Source organism: Pelmatolapia mariae, linkage group LG10_11, assembly GCF_036321145.2.
Source record: "Pelmatolapia mariae isolate MD_Pm_ZW linkage group LG10_11, Pm_UMD_F_2, whole genome shotgun sequence".
Taxonomy (NCBI): domain Eukaryota; kingdom Metazoa; phylum Chordata; class Actinopteri; order Cichliformes; family Cichlidae; genus Pelmatolapia; species Pelmatolapia mariae.
The window spans coordinates 16574933-16595371 of record NC_086236.1 but is presented as its reverse complement, the minus strand read 5'-3'; the positions used below and the strand labels follow the sequence as shown (position 1 = coordinate 16595371).

The window sequence follows — 20439 nt, the reverse complement described above, 5'->3', positions numbered from 1 at the left end:
ATCTAGCGTAAAAGTAACACAGCATTTCAGAAAAGGAACATCAAACAAACAGTAAAATATGGTGGTGGTAGTATGATGATCTGGGACTGTTTTGCTGCCTCAGGACCTGCAGATGGATGGACCTGATGGTGGAAATGCAAAGGCTGCAAACCTGTAGACAAGGAGTTGTTTCTCCCACTGTTTAATTTATTTTTACTGCCACTTTGATTAAGGGTGTGCAAAACTATTGGTTAGGTTTAGGAGAAGATTTTAGTTTTTCTCAAAATACAGGGATTATTAACACAAAACAGTCATGTCTTGGATTATTCTCACCTTCAAATCATCAAGTGTTGCTATACTGTTTCATTACATAAACATCTTTCGATTGTCTTTTTAATTTTATTTTTTACTAATATTTGATTGCTGTAATTAATTATGACACTGACAATTTGTCAGTTTCTTTTAAATGCCTTTTTAATTTTATTTTAGCATGGTTTAGCTTTCTGTTTTAACTTGTTTCTAATAAACAAAATAACATTATAATGCACAGATAATTTCCACACCTGCATCATCAGATCTAGCAAACTTTCATTTATTGTATCACACAGCCTTAGATGCTTTGAATGCTCTTCCTCACCCTTAAATTGCTGTGTATATGCATGACTCATAATCTATGAGAAGACAGATCAGACAGGACAGTCACACTGTTGTATTATCATTGTTATGAAATAATATACACAAAATAACTTGGTTACAAATCAATGACAAAACTCATGAAACTGTAACATTTTGTCACTTCAAATTAAACATAACCCAACATTTTTTGATGTGAAATCATTCTTTAACACTGGATTTGAATCTCATTATAGAAAAATAAAAGACTAAATTATAAACACCCGCTCTCCCCCAATAACAGATATCAAGCAAATGTGATGTTAATTGAGGACTTACAGCACAAATAAATAAGGCAAAAACAGAAAAAACAAAGTACTTAAGAACACTTCAAATGAAAATACCATTTACACAATACCAAGGTTAGTGTAACGACCCCATGTTGAGCCCATAATTTAATCTCTCTGATAGGCTGGTCAAATAAACAAACATGATCAATCTCTGAGTACATCCAGCCTTTGCTTTTTTTCAGAATATAAAAGAAGTCTAAAGATCGCTGCATTAGTCTTCTACATGCGTATTATTATTAAACCTATCTAATTTAAACACTGTTAGATACCATACTGCATCTTTGGTAGTGGTGACGGTGAAGGCGTGGGGTGTTTAACACTAACCCTGAGAAGTGCGTGATGTGGGGAAAAGAAAAAAAAAAAGCCATCCATCTGTCACTCTGTCAAGGAATTAAAAGAAAGATATCACCCACAAAGTTAAAGTCACCCTAATACTAAGATCAAAAAGCACAATGACACCAAATAAAATCTTAGTGTCTTAAAGCGTAACAGCAAAAAATAAAATAACATAAAATTAAGGCACATCAGCAGTCTAGAGTACAAAATATAAAACCTTGACATGGCAGAGCTCAAGCTTTTACAACATTTCTATTAAACAATACAGGCTCCTGTGTGATGATTTCATTGAAGGCATTTTACAAACCAAGTAAAAGAAACACGTAGGACCACCAAAGGAGTCTCCTGACTTGTAATGCGGCTCAAAGTCGCAAATTTTTCTTTTCTTAAGTACTTAGAAGTACCTAACAAGAACACATACAACACTATCCAAATATCATTCTAAGTTCAACTCTAATTTATTACATTAATAAAAACCTTCCCATTTTTTTTCTCTTTAGCTAATATAACTTAATGTTAGTAACAGCGACTGAACATTAAGTTAGCCTAAAGTCAGATTACTGATGTCGACATATCAAATTAAACATGTTTAAAAGACTAAAATAATGTGAAACAACTTTTCACTTGTGGAAAGTTTTTCTCTGTTGCCTTTGTTTTGGCATTTCTTTCACTAAAACATCAACAAAAGTGGACACAAGTCTGGCATTTTATGCATGAATAGGTCAGCGATCTTTGTCAGATCTCCTGAGCCAGACAGTAGGAGCAGAGAAGCATCCACTGGCAGCACCACCGTGTATGTATGTTTACGCCTTTTAAAACCAGACATTTTAAGCAAGGTGGATCTGAGTGAGTGAGAAACCAGACGCACTACATCCTCGTATGACGGTATTTTGTCAGTCAGAAGGAAACCAAACTGTAAATCACATGCATTTTATCATCTGTTCCACTCTAAATGGGGGCGTTATTTATAAAGCACAAAACAACCTTAGAAGCTAGAGTGAGACCATAACTTCATCACCAAAGTGTTTAGGTAATAAAATAAGATGAGCAGCAAGATTGTTTTTCATAGATTTCTATATATTGGGGCCAGAGCCTTTGTCCATCGTTTACATACAGTCTATGTTCAGAGTGTTACTGAACAACAGTTGGTAAATCTGAACTCTAACCCATGCTTGAAGAATATTTTGCTTCTGTGGAAGGAACCCTGTTTACGACATTCGTCGCAGCTGACATCACAACTGATCTGAACTTTGCCAACGTTGCAGCGTAATTTCTTTTTTAACACAATCCCAGTCTTAAAGTATTTTAAGGCACATATGGATATCTCAACATTAAGCAGGCATAGTTCTGTATTTGACCACATTACAGCTAGGTATTCATTAAAACCAAACAAAAAGCATGAAATAAAAACTCTTTTGTGCACAATCCTCAGCAACATATCTTGAAGAAGCGCTCATCCAATAATGCACTCTTTCTAGATGGAAATGCTGACATGCTGTAGGTGTTGCAGGTGGCAAAACTTAATCTAACAGTCTGCGCAGGAAGCCACACAAGTGTTATTAGTTCATTTTTAAGAACAGATTCAAAGTCTTTCCAAAGAACATAGAGTTTCTGTCTGTTAGCTTCAGTCAGGTAAACGTTAACCAAACAGGCTGAGGAAGAAGAGCGTCACAGCAGCTGCTCCCTCAATTTTAAAGGGCCAGGATCACACTTCTTCAAAGAAGGCCATCTGAGACATGTATGCAGAGTTTCTCTGCAAAACAAGAGAAGCGTGAGCAATCATGGAGTAATCAGTAATTCTAAAAATACAAATGCAAACATTTTCAAGTATTTCATATTTGCCACATAAATGCTTTTGGCATTACAAAGTATTTACAACAGTAACTGTTTACCAAGTCTGCTGATCCTGTATATCCTTAATTTATTGGCAAACTGAATCATCAGTATACGGCTGCATATTACATTCTGCTATCTTCAGGGTTAACTCGGTGAAACAGAAATGCGAGAATTCGAAGTGCAACGGTTTGTGTTACATGTTAAGATGCAATTTGAAATCATTTTCTTCTATATGGTAAAATACTGACATAACAAAAGCAATTCCTTTGAGGATGTTTTCACATCAGTATAGTCAAAGGATCGAATTTAATATGATAGAAAGCCAGGACGATGGATATCCTTTGAGTACAGTACCAGTCCATTTTAAACCTTATTTGTCATCATTATAACATTTTCTTTAATCAAGACTTTTCTTAAATTCGTGTTAGAGAGATATAGCGGTGCTCTGGTTGTCCTTTGGATAATGAGATATGAAATTCCAGCAGTGATTCAAGCTCAACAGGACAAACAGTAATTACCAGTGATGCAGTGAGTACACTGGCCAAATAAAAACTGAATTCAATTGAACTGATTGCGGTGGACTGAGTGTTTCTTGTAAACCTAGTTTACGCTGAAGAGTTTTTAAATTAGAACATTTATAAATGTGCTACAAATGAAAACAATCAATGACCTTAGGAGATAATATAAGATAAAAATAAATGATAAACACAATCTCCTTTTTGCATGTTAATGTTAATCTAGAAGTTTTGAAATTTTAAGAAATATTACCCAAAAAATTACATTTTGCACTTAAACTGTCCAAAATTTAATTTTGAATGAAAAGGTTACCACAGTTTATGTTTGGATATCAGATGTTTGTTCACAACCTGATTAACCTCCTAGGACCTGGCATCCACATATGTGGACATCACATTTTGGGTTATTTAGACTAAAATACTCAATTTTGCTCTACAAGGGCCTGATATCCACTTACGAGGACATTATACTGCTACTGTTCTATCAAAATTTTAAACGAATATCCTCATATGTGGCTCTTATTTTTCTTAAAAACAAAAATAAGGTAAAAAAAAAAATCTGGTAATTCTTTGTTTTTACATTCATCAGGTCCCAATCAGCCCAAATATCAAAGAGAAATTCAAAATGCATGCCGTGGAAGAGTTTGGGTCTTAGGAGGTTAAAGATGTGATGAAGAGTTAAACAAAAAAACTTTAAATCAGTTCATTTTTTTTTAAAAAGTAGGGACTTTTTTTTCTTCTTTTGTTTAACACATAGCACAAAAAAGATATATAAAAATATATTTTAATATTAGTTTTCTGTATTTTAAAAACTGATATCAGCCCAGAATTTCACAAACTCCGAATGCGCATTAGTGGGCGTGAGTTGGAGTTACTGGTTTGGTTATACTAACACTCTGACACATGACTAAGCATCAATAAAACTAATGACATTACATGAATGGCTCATACGTACGTTGCTGTGAGCTATGTAGACGGGCTCTGGGATGTACCCCCTCGCCTCACTGTGCAGGTTGTAGAGGCTGGCCTGTTGCTGCTGCTGCTCCTCCAGCTTCAGAGACTCGATCTCAGACTTGAGCTCCTTCAGCTGGTCCTGAAGATGTTTGCTCTTCTCCATGTACTCCAGCCTGTATTTATGCATGCCACAGTATCATCAACAAACAGCCAAACTGTCACTCTAAAGTGCCGTTGCAGGGGATTTAAACCCCGGCTTACCTCTCTCTCTCAATCTCCATAGAGAGCCGTTTCATGTCGGAGTCCTTGAAGTCGAGGCGTGCAGGTGGTGACTCACAGGCAAAGTCGGCTGCTTCAGGAGGAGCAGGAGGAGCAGGGGGAGCAGAATAAGCTGCTATGAGCTGGAAGACAAGCACACAGATGTCATTTAAGTATAAATATTCACAAAGGTAAAGCACATTACACTTTTAAAATCTGGGGTCACATGAGGGCAAAAAAAACAAAATAATTCACTGAATTATCATTATCAGAACATTCAATTTTGTGTGTAATAGCACTGCTATTTGAAATCCCTCATTTTGAGCAATAACACATAAAAGCATACAGCTACAAACCCCAGACTATAATAAAACAGATGCTGGCATGGAATTTCTCTATCTAACTTGGTTACTAACAAAGTTCATTTATAGCGAATGATATAAAACACATTAATGTTTTGTGGTTTTTTTCTCGTCAATTATCCACACTAATAAATATAAATCTGCAATACTAATAACACCCACAGATTTCGCACCTCTTCTCTTGCCATTAAAAACATTCTGGGAGACATGAAGTCACTAACTTCAAGAAATAAATGAGGGAAGTTATACAACAATGATAATCCTCCCTAAAAAAGAACTTTAAAGATCTCAAATTGATGGCCCATATTAAGCTCATAAATTACCTAGAGCATTACGGTGCAATGGCCTTTGCACCGTAATAACATGGAGATCAGAGCTCTTATAATGAAAACAAACTCCTTCAATCTACAAAAGAAATCCAGGCATCACAGAGATCAGAGAAGCAGTAGTGTGATCAACGTACAGGGTAGGTTGTTTTGGTGATCTCCAGCAGCTTCTGCTTGGCTCTCCTCTCAGCGTCCTTTGCCTCAGTCAGGTCCTGTTTCAGGTGATCAGCTTCCTTCAACCTGGAATCAGACATTTAGTCAGTTCAACTAAGAGTAAAGTAAATACTTGTGATTATTATCAGAGCAGTACTTTTTTCTTTTCTTTTTACAACTTATTCTGAAACAAAAGGAACAGAAATGAAGCATTATAGGCTTCTTATCAAAGACATGAAGATCATCATGTGTCTCTCGATGACATGACAATTGGGGGTCTTTTATCCTCCTTTTGAACTGATTTGCAGACCTATTTATGCATAGCACAGTTAGCACATTTATACCTAGTACATTTATAGATAGCAGTTTAGGTTTAGGTTGAGTTTAGGTAATTTCAGTAATTAAGATTAAGTGATCATGTGCCTTTGAGTTTAACAATGGATGTTTAAACCCAGCCTTAATGTTACAACAGAATCAAGATAATGACAGAGCAACAGACCCAGTTTTTCTAACACATACATTTTGGAAGTGAACCCCAATGCTGTTGGTGGTTGAGGAGGAATGCTGGGTTTTGAGAGGGAAGAAAACTGGATGGAATCAAAAGCATATCTCGAGTTTCCTGCATCTTTTTTGTTTTACTCATTTTGAAAATCTCAGAAAGACATATTTCAAAATAAGTGAAAAACTCTTTTAAAATTACCACCACATGCCAGCTTAGGCTAAATCTTTGCAGGTTTATGTGAAATATTTTTAGAGGACTTTTATTAATAGTGTTTCATTTATTTAGTTACCAGTTGATAAATGTTATGCACGGACAAAAGTTATAAAGGGATTAAATTTTAACTAATGGAAATATCTAAAATAAAAACTCAAATGATTTCAGACCTCCGCTCAGACTGCTCCACCAGTTTTACAGCCAGCTGCTCCGCCTCCCTCATCTTCTGCTCCATGAGCCTCTTCTCCTCCTTGGTCTTCATGGCTGCGACCTCTAACCTCTGCCTTTCCTGCTCAGCTTCTGCAGCTTTGTGGGCCAACAGCTTTGCTTCCTCCTCAGCAATCTGAGCTTTCTCTGCCAGCAGGTCGGCTGTCTCCTCAGATCGCAGCTGGACAAAATTTATTTAACATTTAATCCAAATTTTTACAAAGCTGCATAAGATAAACTCTGAAAATTCAACAGTTATCTCAGGTCAATGACGATATTCTCACCAGTGCCTCATTAGCCAGTCGTGCCTCATCCTGCAGCTGGAACAGTCTTCTTTCCATTTCCTCTTTTGCCCGTTCCGCTTCCTCCCTCATCTGTTTCTCCCGTGCCAGGATCTGGCGCTCCATCTACATGGCGGCCCATTTAAAGTTTGTTAACCACAATAAAAGATTTATGATCGATCACTGTGAGCATCCTATCTAATGTGATGTTCCAGTGGAGTTGAGACCACAGACCTTCTTGCGGGCCTTTTCCTCTTTGGCTTGAGCTTTCATCTGCTGCACTTCAATTGAGTCCACCTTCCTCCTCCTCATAAACAAATCATGATTCCCAATGCACAACTGCAGGATCTAAAGAGTCAGGTGAAACATAATCAGCACAAATTTACGACATATAACATTTAACCTTTAAGTAGATGACATCACAAACACAGAGGCAAACCAACCAGCTTGTTGACACGCAGCTGAGATGAGTAGAACTTGAAAACATCTTTCTTCTTGTCCAGAGGTTTGATTGTGAACTGCAACAACATGAAAAAAAAAACCATGCAGATTAACCGAGAGCACAGTTTACAACAGATCAACATGAAAGAAAATATGACACTGAAAGAAAGCAGTTTCCAATACACAGCTGTAAGGCTGTAATAATATAACAAAAAGGCAGTTCAAAATCAAAACCAAATGTTCCAAATGTCACACAGGCACGTTTGTTAACATACAACTTAAGATGTACATGAAAAATGTTACAAAAATATAACTAAGAAAAATTAATTATCTGCATATATTAAATAACACTGCCCCTTAAATAAAATGTTATTTTCTTGCATACCAAAGACACATTTGTGCAATCAAGAAAATGCAACACTTGCATGAAAAAGTACCAATGGAATAAAATGAGGAAAATTCTATCCTTTTTTCTAGCCAGTGAGTTTCTTTGTAAAAACTGGGAAGAATTATAAAGATATATATAAACAACAACAACAAAACAGAGCAAGATGCCCTGTTACAGGTTACATTGTCACGCTGTAACTGAAAATCTTTTCAGAAGGGTGTCTGGTAGCTGGCACACAAAGATCATTTTTGGCCAGGCAGTTCATTGCTGGATAGTCAACTTTATGTTCCTTCCACCATTTGAGAGGGTCAGCATCACAGTCTATGTTCCAAGAAGCTTGCCAGTGATCTTTTCTTTTTAGTCACATGTGCTACGGCTGCTCATCGAGTATAATTTTAATGAAACATAAACGACATTGTCTCATCCTACATCTTACACTGATATGGCTTAAAAACTCAATATACTGTCCAGACTTACACTCGGCTAGTATTTAACAAGTGTTTCCAGGAAATCTGGTATATTTGCACAAACTATGGTTGAAAGTGTCTGTTAGGGCCCAAAACAAATTGCAAGAAGGTTTCTAGTGCAGCAAACTTTGTAACGGAATTCATATAGTAACTCACTGTTAATCACATTCACTGTTACTGAATGTGTACTCACCAACCCTTTGGGGAATACACATTTATCCCTAGTGACCAGAAGAGGTCTTCTCTAGGCCAGAATGACTCTGGATGACATTAAAATGTTGAAAATACAAATTTGTAGGAATAGGACCAAAGATGTGGAATACAATCCAAGCGTGCCCATGAATGCTGCATTTATGTTTTTACATGGATTCTCGGATACACAGACACAGTAATACAAAACAGCCATCTAAAAATACCCACAAGTGTCTCAATTCAGGTGGCAGGAAAGTAATGAGAGGCAAAAAAAATTGCAGACAAAATATATCAATCTAAGAGTATTTTAAGAATATTATTTTGGATGTGAGCATTATGCCCAGTTTGTCTGCAGGACAGCCCACTCCTTGCCCTTACCTCCTTTTCACTATAGGAGATATTACGGATGCCGCTCCAAGGAAAGGACTTGTTAGGGGTGAGTTTGCTGTTGGGGCTGTAGATGTGAAGGCCCTGAGCATCAACTCCAAGTAGCAGGTTTGTGTCCCTCTTATTTTGCTGTCAATATATGTAGAAACACAAATGTTAACCCAAGAGACAGCAAAGTTAAATGTCAGATTCAAAAATGTGAAATCAAGTCATACTAATTCACACTCACGGTAATGTCAAAGTAGCTGACACCATACATCTCAAGATCCTGAGCAATCTTTAGGTATTCCATCTCAGCTTCATCTCTATATGGACGATGTGAAAATAAGAAAGGGGATCACACAATGATACACTGATTACACTTAAACTACACAATCTAGTGCAATCTTTTGCTAAGGGTGTTAATAAGTCTTCACATGCTGGTCTTCAGCAGCCCCCTGGGTCAGCTGTACCTGGCGAGGCCTCTGTGCTCAGCATACCAAGCTGTGATCTTCTCCTCCCACATGTCTGCTGTCATTTGGTACTGCATCACAACCTGGGGTAAAGACACAGGATCACAGGGAAAATGTTAATACACTGAATGCACAGATGGTGTCTGACAAACTTGGCCAGAAATGACTGCTAACAAAAGAAAATAATTCTGGGAAGCACCTGTTTTCATAGGTCAAATATGCACAGAGACCTGTATACTTACTGTTTTTGGCAAAAGTTCATCTTGTGCCAGGAAGCCTGGTTTATGGAAGTTTGGATCATAGTCTCCATACTGAAAAGGAAACAACAGTAAACAAGAAATCAAACATTAATGACACACAGAGGAAAATATTTATTCAGAGTTTGGTTGAATAACATAGGTCATTAGGATCTGTGCAATAAATAAGTTGCCCTTTATCAAATGTTAGCCCTTTTGTATCTCATGAATGCACTGCTCTTCATGCTGTCCATAATCATAACTAATCTGCATTATATTGATTTTGTTTCATATTTGCATGATGGTCTCCAGCAGCAAATGGACTCCAGGAGACTAATTATTTTCAGATAAAAGAAGGCCGAGCTCACTGCTGGTTTAGTGAGAATTTGACCCTCCAAATTTTCTTACCTTAGCTTGGACGGCATATGATGCCAACAGAACTGAAGCTTCAGGGGAGCAGAATATCTCTTCATCTAATATCTGTTTTTTTACCTAAACAAGAGTTTGACAACATGTGTGAACATGTACTGAGCTACATAAAAGCTTTTTAGACGTGAGGTAAATGCTACACACAGGTTGAGTTAAAATTCAAAATGAACTAAAGGAAAGAAATTCACCTAAAGGTTTCACCACAAAGTTATCAGAGTACCTGTAAGAAGAAGAGGTGTTGAGTTATTTCTTGAACCAGCTCTTCTTCTACTTTTTCCGGGAAAAATTTAGCAAGGAAATTAAATGTTATGGGAGAGTCCTTAGGAACCTCCTGGTCCAAGACCTTGATGAAAGACGAAAAGGAAGAGGAAAAGTTATTATATTATGGTTATACAACCATTCAAAAAAAGTTGGGATATTGGACAGAATACAATGAACTGCAGATACTATAAAGCCATATATGTTTTACAGAAGAACATAGAAAACATCCAGGGCTCTAGAGTGCGACCAATCTGGTCGCAAATGCGACCAAATTTTTCAGTGGTGCGACTAAAAAAAAATATTTGGTCCCACCTGTGCGACCAAATATTTTCAGGTAACAAAAAAAAAATCTCTGCAACTCTCCATGTGGTCAACAACAGACACACATTATGCCCCTATCGTGGACTAAACCAATCAGAGATAGTCAGGGGCGGGACCTCTCTGATTGGCCGTGGTCCAGTTGAAAGTGCAGGTGGAAGAGAGAGGTGAGTAGCTTGAATAAAGCGATATCAATTCATTAACGGATTCCACACAAAGACGTAAACACAGAGCGGACCCTACGCATCAGAATCAGCTTTGTCTTTCTCGGCTTTCTCACCCCACGGCCCGAACACGGACACGCTGTCGGAGCTTAGCGATTCTGATGCGTCAGGTCCGCGCTGTGTTTACGTCTTTTTGCGCTGATTCTGAGCTGCAGGTTTTGTCTCTCTCCAACCAAAATTCACCGAGCCAGCAGCAAAAGAAGCAGCAAACTACGATTCATATTTGATCAATGTCGTCATGAATTCCCTCTTACTTTTGCTGTTTTGCTTCCACCACGATAAAAATCACACTTCATACACAGCTCCCTCTCTCTCTGTACCTCAAGAACAGTTTCCCGTCTCAAATCTCTGTTTTGTGCATTATTCATTCGCTTATTACCCACCAGTCTACCGTTGTTTACAGCGCTGTCGGCTGCTGTCTTTTTCTTTTCTTTTTTCACTTAAATGACCTCGGACAAGAAAGCCTAATTTCTGCTGTTCAATACTGAAGAAATTTAAACTTCTTAAAATTATGCAAAATTGCAGAATATTGCAGAATATTTTTAAGGTTATCTGCTATAAAACGCCAGACCAGGAAAATCTCCTTCATGTTTTTCTGTTTTATTCTCAGTTACTTTGACACAAAGACATCTGCTGTGATGTTCACAATTCTGATGAAGTCTCACATGTATCAGTGCTGATAAATGATCAGAATTATAATATTTCTGACTGTCTGAGGCTAAATTGAATCGAATCAGGACTTTGAGAACCGGAATCGAATGGATTATAGAAATCAGTGATGATACCCAGCCCTAGTGATCAGCCTAGGCCTGACAGAAGTGGATGTAGCTGTGGGTAATAAGAAAAGATGAAAAGAACTATTGATAACTTTTGTGCACCTAACTTTTGTGCCGGTACGCCTAAATTTTTAAAGTTAGGCGTACCGGTGCGCCCATGTCAAAAAGTTAGTCTAGAGCCCTGACATCAAATGTTTAAACTGACATGTTCCACTCCATTCCACGGAAAACGAATTTCTCAACTCATTTTGAATTTCTCTCTTCTTGCACGCTGAAATATAACGCTGACTGATCTAGCCAATATAAATGTCTTATTTAAGCAACCTGTATAACCTTCCAAATATCCAGGTGACCTCTTTTTCCGGCAAAGCCTTCCATAATTCCATACCTCATAGTAGAGTCCAGGTACTGCCTGGCTGCAGTTCACCAGCTGAAATCATTTGGTACTCCATGGTACAAAAAATACGAAAAAGCTAGAATATTAACTCTGACAAGAACGGGACAACATTCATCTCCCAGAAATCCAGCAGCGGCTCTCTTCCTTTTCCAGATTTTTACAGACTGGTATTAAAAGAATAGTGCATGCTTCACAGTAGTAAACATGACCCTGTCCCAACTTTCCTAAAATGGGACATTTTCGCTGTTCAAAGATTTTATATGCATTTAGTCTATTGTGAATAACATGTGGCTTTATGAGGTCTGTAAATTATTGCGCCATGTTTTTATTGACATTTTACACTCTTTTTTTTTTTTAATTGGGGGTTTATTTGTTTATTTTTGGATCTCAGAGCCAATCTCCTTAGAATTATTCCTTCACTTACCCGCTTGTCTGGTTTTAGCCAGGCATAGGTATCCTTTACTGTGTACCTGAGTCCAAAAAACCAGGTCTCCCTCAAACCAACAGTTCGACATACCAGGTCAAAGAGGTCTTTACCTTTCCACTTGACCTGAAAAGAAAGGAGTTAGAAAGATATGAGCAAGTGAAAATGCTCAAAGCAAGGGTATTTGCAGCTGTAGCCCTTTACCTGTCCTGTCTCAATATAAAGAAAAATGTAAGAATAATTATTATAAGAATGTTTCAATCCTGGTGTACTGGCAGGGCTCCCTGCAGTGTTTTATAGTGTAGGTGGGACACATCCCCAAGAATCTAATGTATCCTGTGAAATGTAATCTTTCACAGGACAAAATGAGCTGTGGTTTAAAAAGATAACATATCAATGTTTGTGGGGGGGAAAGTAGTGGTATTATTTCACACAGCAGAGGCCCCACGTGAGTATAGCCATTGTTGACTGTCATTTACTTGCTCAATCAATCACAAGATAACGTGTATCAGGATCTATAACTGCTGCTGATAAACTATTTCCTGGGTAAACCCTGACAGACACATGAGGTTGCATGACATGCGTCTTAGATTACAGCAGTGCCCTTCACGTTTAAAACCAGTGAAAGGCCTCCTACAATTTTGCCCAATTTGACTTTTGCAAGGTGTGATGCATGGACTTTTCAAGCAATTATTTTCTGTTAATCTGGGGGTTCATTTTAAAGGAGTCAAAGATTATATATAGAAATGTAATCACAGTTAATTATTATACTTCGACCTATTATACAGGCTCGCATATATCCATACCTCGCAGCTAAACTCCATTTCAGCATCCATAGTGATAACTTTGACTTTAAAAGTCTTTGGCTGCTTCTTCTTTAATCCGAGGATAGACATTTTGAAGACGTTTCGGTCAAAAAGCTGTGGAAAAAAAATTAACAGAACAGATTATAGAGCTACAAATTACATTTAACAAGTGATACGATGAACCAACTCATGACTTGAGCAGCACGTTTTTAATGTAATTTACAGTGTTAAGCGCATGGAAGGAACTGCTTCTTGATCATGTTCTCTTTAGCATCCAAACGATAATTTAGTTTTTCCAGCGGTTTTAGAGATACGAAAAAAATAATCAAAACAACATGCATTAAAAAGTTAGATGGGGCCATTACCACTTAGTAAAGTTTTAAACTTCTGGTGTCCAACAACTCTGAGAAGAGGCAGGGCTTTTGTGTGGGGAGAGCAATGCTAGGCTAACATTTACTACAACAAACAGCAGTTAGCTTTCCAGCTATGCCACGAAAACGGAGCAGAAAAAGTTGTAGAAAGAGCGAAACTTTTGAGAAACTCCCATGATGAAATACATCTAATTAAGCGAAATTCAGATGTTAAAGCTGATTCAAATAACACTTGGGAACAACTGTGCTAACTCTCTCGGTTTTAGGTGGGTTAGCTTGCTGTTAAAATCTAGGACGACTTTCCAGAAGATTTTTGTTTTGATTCCCAGACACTCTACAGGTGGGAACACGAATAGCAACTGTGGATAACGCTACTGCGCATGAGCAAGCGCGAGTTCAAATGCCTCCTTCGGTGGTTGTCGGGAAATACTGGTTCCAGGCGTGGTGTGTGGCCGTGAATGCAGCAGCTAGCAAAGATCACGTACTATAAAATAAAATGTATAAGAAAAGAAAATAATCTGAAAGAATGTAAACGCCTCTTCATGGCGGAAAAAGAGCAGAGAAAGCGAGAAAGCTGCCTCTTTCCCTGAAAGACTTTACTGAGGGAATAGGGAGCCCGTTCTTTTCTACAGTCATTGGTTGCTTCCTGGTGTTGCTGCACAGGCTCTCGGTGTCCCCGATTTAGTTTGCTGCAGTGTTAGTCCTTTCTTTATTGTTGGAGTGTGAACGGAGAAAGAAGAAAGATCCAGGGAGACGACCGCTGGTAAACTGGCGCCCTGTCTCTTCATCTTTACACGTATACATATATGTTATAGCAGCAGACTGTGTCTTCCACAACCGTAAAAGAAATCAGACAAGTGAGTGTGCAAGCCGAAAGAGTCCGTGTTATTTACTACATTGCAGAAGTTATAATAATACAATAAAAATAATAATGATAATAATGTGCAGCTGTTGTGTTAATTGATTAATGATTCAGTCTGTTCAGACAAACGTATGCTGGTTTTAGTTTCCAAATTTGATTCATTTTTGCTCTTTAATTAGGCTAATGTGAAAGTAGTCAACAGATCTGTTGAGTAGACGAACAAATTACATTTATGATGACTGACAGAGCAATTAAAATCTCAAAACAAAAAATTAAATTTGCTAGAAAATGAACCAAAGAATGTACGCTGCCTGTATATGAAGACTGTTTCTGTAATGTGTATGCACACTTGGAGTCTCTTGTTGTTATGATTTTGCTTGACTTTGGGCGTTTATCAATATGCGTACTTGTGCGTACTTGCGTTCTCGTGTACTCGTGATACGTCATCAGTCGGAGACCAAGTACTGTTCCAATTCGAAGTACGCATCAAGCCGAGAACGCGAAAAAGTCCCGGATGTGTTCTCGATCCGCCCGTTTCATCGAGCATGCATCGGTGTGGACTTGGGACAGCTATATATCCCAGAATGCATTTCGTCCAAAACTCAACAGCGGACTCCCGGCACATCGTTTTCAACCCCCCCCCCCCCCCCCCGCGGACGTCTCACTACTCAGGTTAAAGAAACTCCAGCAGTTGTCTATAGTATTGAGTGTCCACTAGAATAGAAATAAAAGCGTTCTAACATCTCACCTGCTTGTTTTTATTAAGGTATGTACACGTATGTACATGTACACTATTTTTATTAATAGAGGTTTCACTACTGAGGTTAAAAATGATATATAAGTCACTTAAACCAAACATTAACATTTAGAAGTGATCTATTTCAGTGTTTTATTTGTTCCTGAGTAAACCGGTTTGGCTGTGATTAAAGTTAAGCTTCATAACATGTTACTCACAGTTAAATTAAGAGGGGACGGCAGTAAAAACTCCGGACCTGTGACATCATCACGTACGCTGGTGTTCCAATTGTACATATCGCGAGTCCGTGCTCGCGTTCTCGGCGGGTACGTACTCCCGTGCGTTCTCGGCGAGTACGTACTCACCGAGAACGCGAGTACGTACTCGCGTACTTGGGCATTGATAAACGGCCTATGTTTGTTTCTTCTCAGCAGGTGTGTATATAATGTCAGCTGTGGCTAACACATTTGAAAATGTGAAAGCAGTTATTCTATCAGCTCATAAAAATACAACATCAAGGGACAAGGTCTCCTTCTACAACTCCTGGGCAGAGAACTATGATCAGGTGAGATAACCTTACCTTTTATATTTTACTAATACTTGCTGTTTTTTATTATTAGCCACATCACTGCCTATATGGCTTGTTTTTCTATTCTAGTTCCTTGTAGTTTACATGCTTAAATCTTGTCTGTATTGTTATAATTTTAGGCACTAATGTTACATTTGTCACTCTGCTGTATTGTTTGGTATAACCTTTAGTCTACTGTAATTTTTTAGCTATGTTTGACACGTACTAATCTTTTGGATGGCTATCTAATGGATAATAGTAAAAATATTGGTACTTTTTTCCAGGTAAATAAAAGAAATTGTTAGCACAGTGCAAGTTTATTATAAGAAGAAAATGCATCTGAAAATACAATGTCGTGAAATTTATTGTTACCTATGTAATATAAAGTAAAAGAGTACAAATTACAGTTCTATAGGATTTAAATGATGGAACAATGTTATGTATGTGTTTCATACATAATTAATGGGTAACTGTTCATGTTTTTGAGTAGGATGTGGCTGTCCTGGATTACCGTGCACCAACTCTGGCAGCAAACTGCATCTCTTCCCATTTCAGTGGAGATCGTGAAGGTGCCGTCGTATTGGATGTGGCCTGTGGTACAGGACTGGTGGCCACACAGGTAAAATAGAAAAAGAACAGATGGCCTCAGGGAGAAACTGTAAATGTGCAGTCTTAATGAAGTGCTTTGCAATTTAATATCTGACAAATCCTTTTTTGAAAACATTGTTGATATTTGATCTTTTTCAGTCTAAATAAATGTCTAGAAATTTCTTATAATGTGGTGACCTTTTCTTTCTTGATTCTACAACTTAATAACAATGTGTCTGATAACAACCTAAACATGTTGCACAGTTGAAGAAACTTGGATTTGGAAAGTTTGTGGGTATAGATGGAAGCAAAGCTATGTTGGAGTTGGCAAGACAGAGCGGGTTGTACCAGGATTCGAAGCAAATCATGCTGGGAGATGAGCCACTGCCTATCCAGTGGGGTATTTAAAGCTTTTTTATTATTTCATCCAAGTCATTAATTACTGTGTAATTTAATTTTCGGTTCTCAGGTAAGATGCTTTTAATTAGCGCTTGTGTGCCTCTATTTTTCAGAGCTATTTTAAAATTGTCGCATTTCAAGTGATTGTTTTCACGGTTTTTTAATTGTTATAAAATCTAAAATCATAATTTTAAAAAGTAAAAGAATTACTGTTATTGTCATATGATATTATTTATCTTTATATTTTATACAACACTTACCTGTTATTGCTTTCCTATGTCATTGTCATTGTAACCCTGTGTACTCATATTAGGAAATTGTCCTTATTTCTGCTCAAGAAAGTGTTTTATATGTTGTTAAATTATGAATTTTGTGTCATGCTGTCAAATGAGGTCATTGTCCTCATATAGGGGCGATCGTGGCTCAAGAGTTGGCAGTTCGTCCTGTAATCGGAAGGTTGCTGGTTCGAGCCCCGGCTCCGACAGTCTCGGTCGTTGTGTCCTTGGGCAAGACACTTCACCCGTTGCCTACTGGTGGTGATCAGAGGGCCCAGTGGTGCCAGTGTCCAGCAGCCTCGCCTCTGTCAGTGCACCCCAGGGCAGCTGTGGCTGCAATGTAGCTTGCCATCACCAGTGTGTGAATGTGTGTGAATGGGTGGATGACTGAATGTAGTGTAAAGCGCTTTGGGGTCCATAGGGACTAAGTAAAGCGCTATACAAATACAGGCCATTTACCATTTATAAGGACATACTTTCATGTTAAAAGATTATGTCCATGTTTTAAGTCCAAGCCTACATGCCTTATCCTTAAAGCACTAATTCCCCTTTTCTACCTTTTGTAGTAGATTCGTTTGATGTGGTTGTGATTGTTGGAGCACTAAGTTTTGGTCATGTCCCTCCTGCTGTGGTCAGAGATCTGTGCAAGTCCACCAAACCAGGTGTGAATATGTTTTTGTTGTGTTTTTGTTGTTGTTGTTTCAGTGCTGTCTGACCTACAGTCTCCCATCACTTTACTGAAGATGAGCTCTCATCACTTACTGCACTGTCACCTCTTTCCACCAGGTGGCTACATTTGCATGACTACCAGAAGTAACCAGGACAATCTGGAGTACAAAGGCTTTCTTGACTCTGAGCTCAGGCAGATGGAGAACGAGGGGCTTTGGACTTGTGTAGAGGTCACAGAGGTGGAAAATTGGGAGAGAGCTGTGTCGGAGTACGAGGATGGCTACATATCTGGCGCTGTATATCTCTACAAGAAACTATAATTATACATATATCACAAAAGTGTATGGTGGTTTAAAATCACACCAGCAAAGGTGCAAAATAGACTTATTAGAGAAGAAACAAAAACTGGATAAAATTGACGTAAGATTAAAAAGGAAGGCTTGATTTTTGCATTTGCAGAATTAAGTAGGCTCAAAGATGGAAAGCTGCTTTCAACCAAATGCGTATCTTGCAACTGAGTAACAGACTTTTCCTTATTGAAAGTAAATGAACCATTTTCTAAATAAATGGTTGTATAACTTGTGTCTGTAACTGTGTCTCTTGTGCATTAATATCTGCCATCCACTAATAAGTGAGTTTATGAGGTTGCATTTTCTAATTTGGTGATTCAGTTGGCTCAAATGTTAGGCTATCCCCTTTGTGCTTAAAACTTTATTTGCTATTTGTTTTAAATTTTAAAACTAGTCAAGTTGATGAGAAATTGGACAAATATGCTTATGTACACCACCACGGTGGATTTTATGTTAAGCAACCAAGATGAAGTGTAGATGTTTTACCAATGACCTGACCCAGTTTAACAATATTATATACAGCATCAGATACAGTTTTAGGTGACTGAAAGCCTAATGGTCAGTGTGCATTTCATATGGACGTCTTGAGCAGTGAATCTCTAAATTCTTGCTTGGGTCACTGGGCTGGATTTCTAAAATTTTACATTTTTGAAGACATACAACCAGTGTTCATATCCTTGTGAGACCCAGCCTATTCATCTATTCCATTCCATTCATCCAGTAGTGGACACAAATCACAAAAAAAGTTAAACTAAAACTTTTTTTTCCCTCCTTCCTTTATTTCAAATGTTACATTGTATTAGACTAAAGACAAACACAAGAATGCAATAAAATGTAATAAATAACTTTTGAGTGAGCCTAGAGTGTATGAATTGGCTATAGAGCAAAAAAAAAAAAAAAAGATTTGCGGGTGGGAGCCAGAGAGAAGAAGAAAAGGAGAACAGGTGGCAGTGTAAGCAAGCTCGAACCATGCTGCATTTTTTGAAGGACAAAACAGCAATGTGTATCAAATGTTGTTTTAAAAAAAAAAAAAAAAAAACAACGTTTAAAGTATCACTCAGTATTCCTGCTAGTCCATTTATGCAGAAAATTTCACATCTTTGTCTCTGATATAGCAGTGCTGCTCTGCATGCACTATCCATCTGTAGGCTCTGGCTGGATGACTGCTTATCAGTCACCCATTTTGTTATTGGTCATATTTCTCTCTGGGTTTATCGCAGTGCATTATGAGCTGAAGAGGTCTTTGGAATAAAAAGCAAATAATATATAAGTCATTTCCTACCTTTTGCCCTAATAGTAAGTCCTAATTTTGCTCTTTCTCTTGGATGTGTGAATGTTTAATTGTTTGACAATGTCAAGGTTGTGAGATTGTCTGCAGGCTGTCAAGTTTTGCATGATGCAAAGTTGATTTAAGGTCAGTTTACATATGTAGATTATCTTGTTTTCAATCTCACTTTCCTTCACCTCTGCAGAATTTTGTGATGTGGTTGAGATTTCTTGAGCTCTTAGTTTTAGTCACATTTCTGTTGCTGTCATGAGAAAGCTGTGCAATGTCAACAGACCAGGTAAAATCCAGTTTAGCCACTTTTTTTTTGTTTGTTTTAATCATACTGAATTTTCAGCCCTTTCATGCAAATGTTGCTTGAGGGAAAATCTGCAATACAAAATATGATCACTCCTAATCATGTTTCCTGCTTTCTGCAGAAAAAGGTTACCAGGTTACCTACTGAGTCGCTCAAAAAACAACTTCTGTTACCACCAGATAGATTCATTTGCATGGCCTACTGAAATCACCATGACAATCGTCAATGCAAAACCATGTGAGCTGAAGCTGAGGAGTAAGAAGAGCTCTGGGAAGGCAAGAGGATGCTTATCTGGTGATGTGTAGAGTAGTGCAATGCTTTTGTAGTACAGTGTAGATTATACAAGTGAAGTCATATCAGGTCTTAAAACATGCTTTAAGACATGCTTGCAACAGGCATAATCTTAGAGAAAGCTTTAGTACATGATACAACATGACAGATGCATATTTCTATAAAATATCACTAAGTCATTAAAACAACATGCATGATCACATGATACAAGCATGATTCACTGAAACTAAATGTTGAATCCTTAACAAACACACAATGCTTCCTCTTTTAACACTGCACACCTGCCTGTAACTTTACTTTCTGCCAAACCAGTTTGTCTTGTGGCTTTTAATAGCCAGGAACAGGACTGAGAGTCCAGGGGGATTCTAAAAGGCCCCTTTTCACCTCATGCCTCACATTATGTAAAAATTAGCTGGATACTTTTCAGATCAGCTCACAGTCATTTATTGAACAGCAAATGCAAAAGTATCAGTCAACAAAGTGCAATGACGTTTCACTGTGCCAAATCTCATGATCATTAAAATAACAAAACAACAAAACTTTGTATTTTCAATAATTGAATTTCTTCATAGAAATATTCACCAAAGAGCACATTCAATAATGTAATGCTTTCAATTAATGTATAATATATAATGTGTATGTGTCTAATAAAATATGTGTCTACT

The 20439-nt window shown here is 37.8% G+C and overlaps 2 protein-coding genes across 6 annotated transcripts; one reads left to right on the top strand and one right to left on the bottom strand.

The window, feature by feature from the left end:
* Nucleotides 1-555: 555 nt before the first annotated feature.
* Nucleotides 556-13777, bottom strand: nf2b (NF2, moesin-ezrin-radixin like (MERLIN) tumor suppressor b). The gene is made up of 17 exons (XM_063485149.1): nucleotides 13448-13777; nucleotides 13083-13196; nucleotides 12277-12402; nucleotides 10097-10219; nucleotides 9856-9939; nucleotides 9454-9522; nucleotides 9212-9294; nucleotides 8989-9064; nucleotides 8751-8888; nucleotides 7328-7402; nucleotides 7119-7232; nucleotides 6888-7010; nucleotides 6567-6784; nucleotides 5666-5768; nucleotides 4844-4983; nucleotides 4584-4755; nucleotides 556-3030 (listed from the first exon to the last, which is right to left on the bottom strand). Exons 2-17 carry the CDS (start codon nucleotides 13170-13172, stop codon nucleotides 2983-2985), a joined length of 1782 nt encoding a protein of 593 aa, XP_063341219.1. The 5' UTR covers nucleotides 13173-13196; nucleotides 13448-13777; the 3' UTR covers nucleotides 556-2982.
* Nucleotides 13778-13927: 150 nt separating this feature from the next.
* mettl27 (methyltransferase like 27) lies at nucleotides 13928-20339 on the top strand. Of its 5 annotated transcripts, none has more exons than XM_063485155.1 (6): nucleotides 13928-14216; nucleotides 15486-15616; nucleotides 16110-16238; nucleotides 16472-16607; nucleotides 17448-17543; nucleotides 17668-20339. In XM_063485155.1, exons 2-6 carry the CDS (start codon nucleotides 15497-15499, stop codon nucleotides 17868-17870), a joined length of 684 nt encoding a protein of 227 aa, XP_063341225.1. In that variant the 5' UTR covers nucleotides 13928-14216; nucleotides 15486-15496; the 3' UTR covers nucleotides 17871-20339. The 5 variants fall into 5 exon arrangements, with proteins under 5 accessions (XP_063341225.1, XP_063341224.1, XP_063341220.1 ...); XM_063485154.1 differs by having other exon boundaries at nucleotides 15483-15616; XM_063485150.1 differs by having other exon boundaries at nucleotides 13928-14310.
* The last annotated feature ends 100 nt before the right edge of the window (nucleotides 20340-20439 follow it).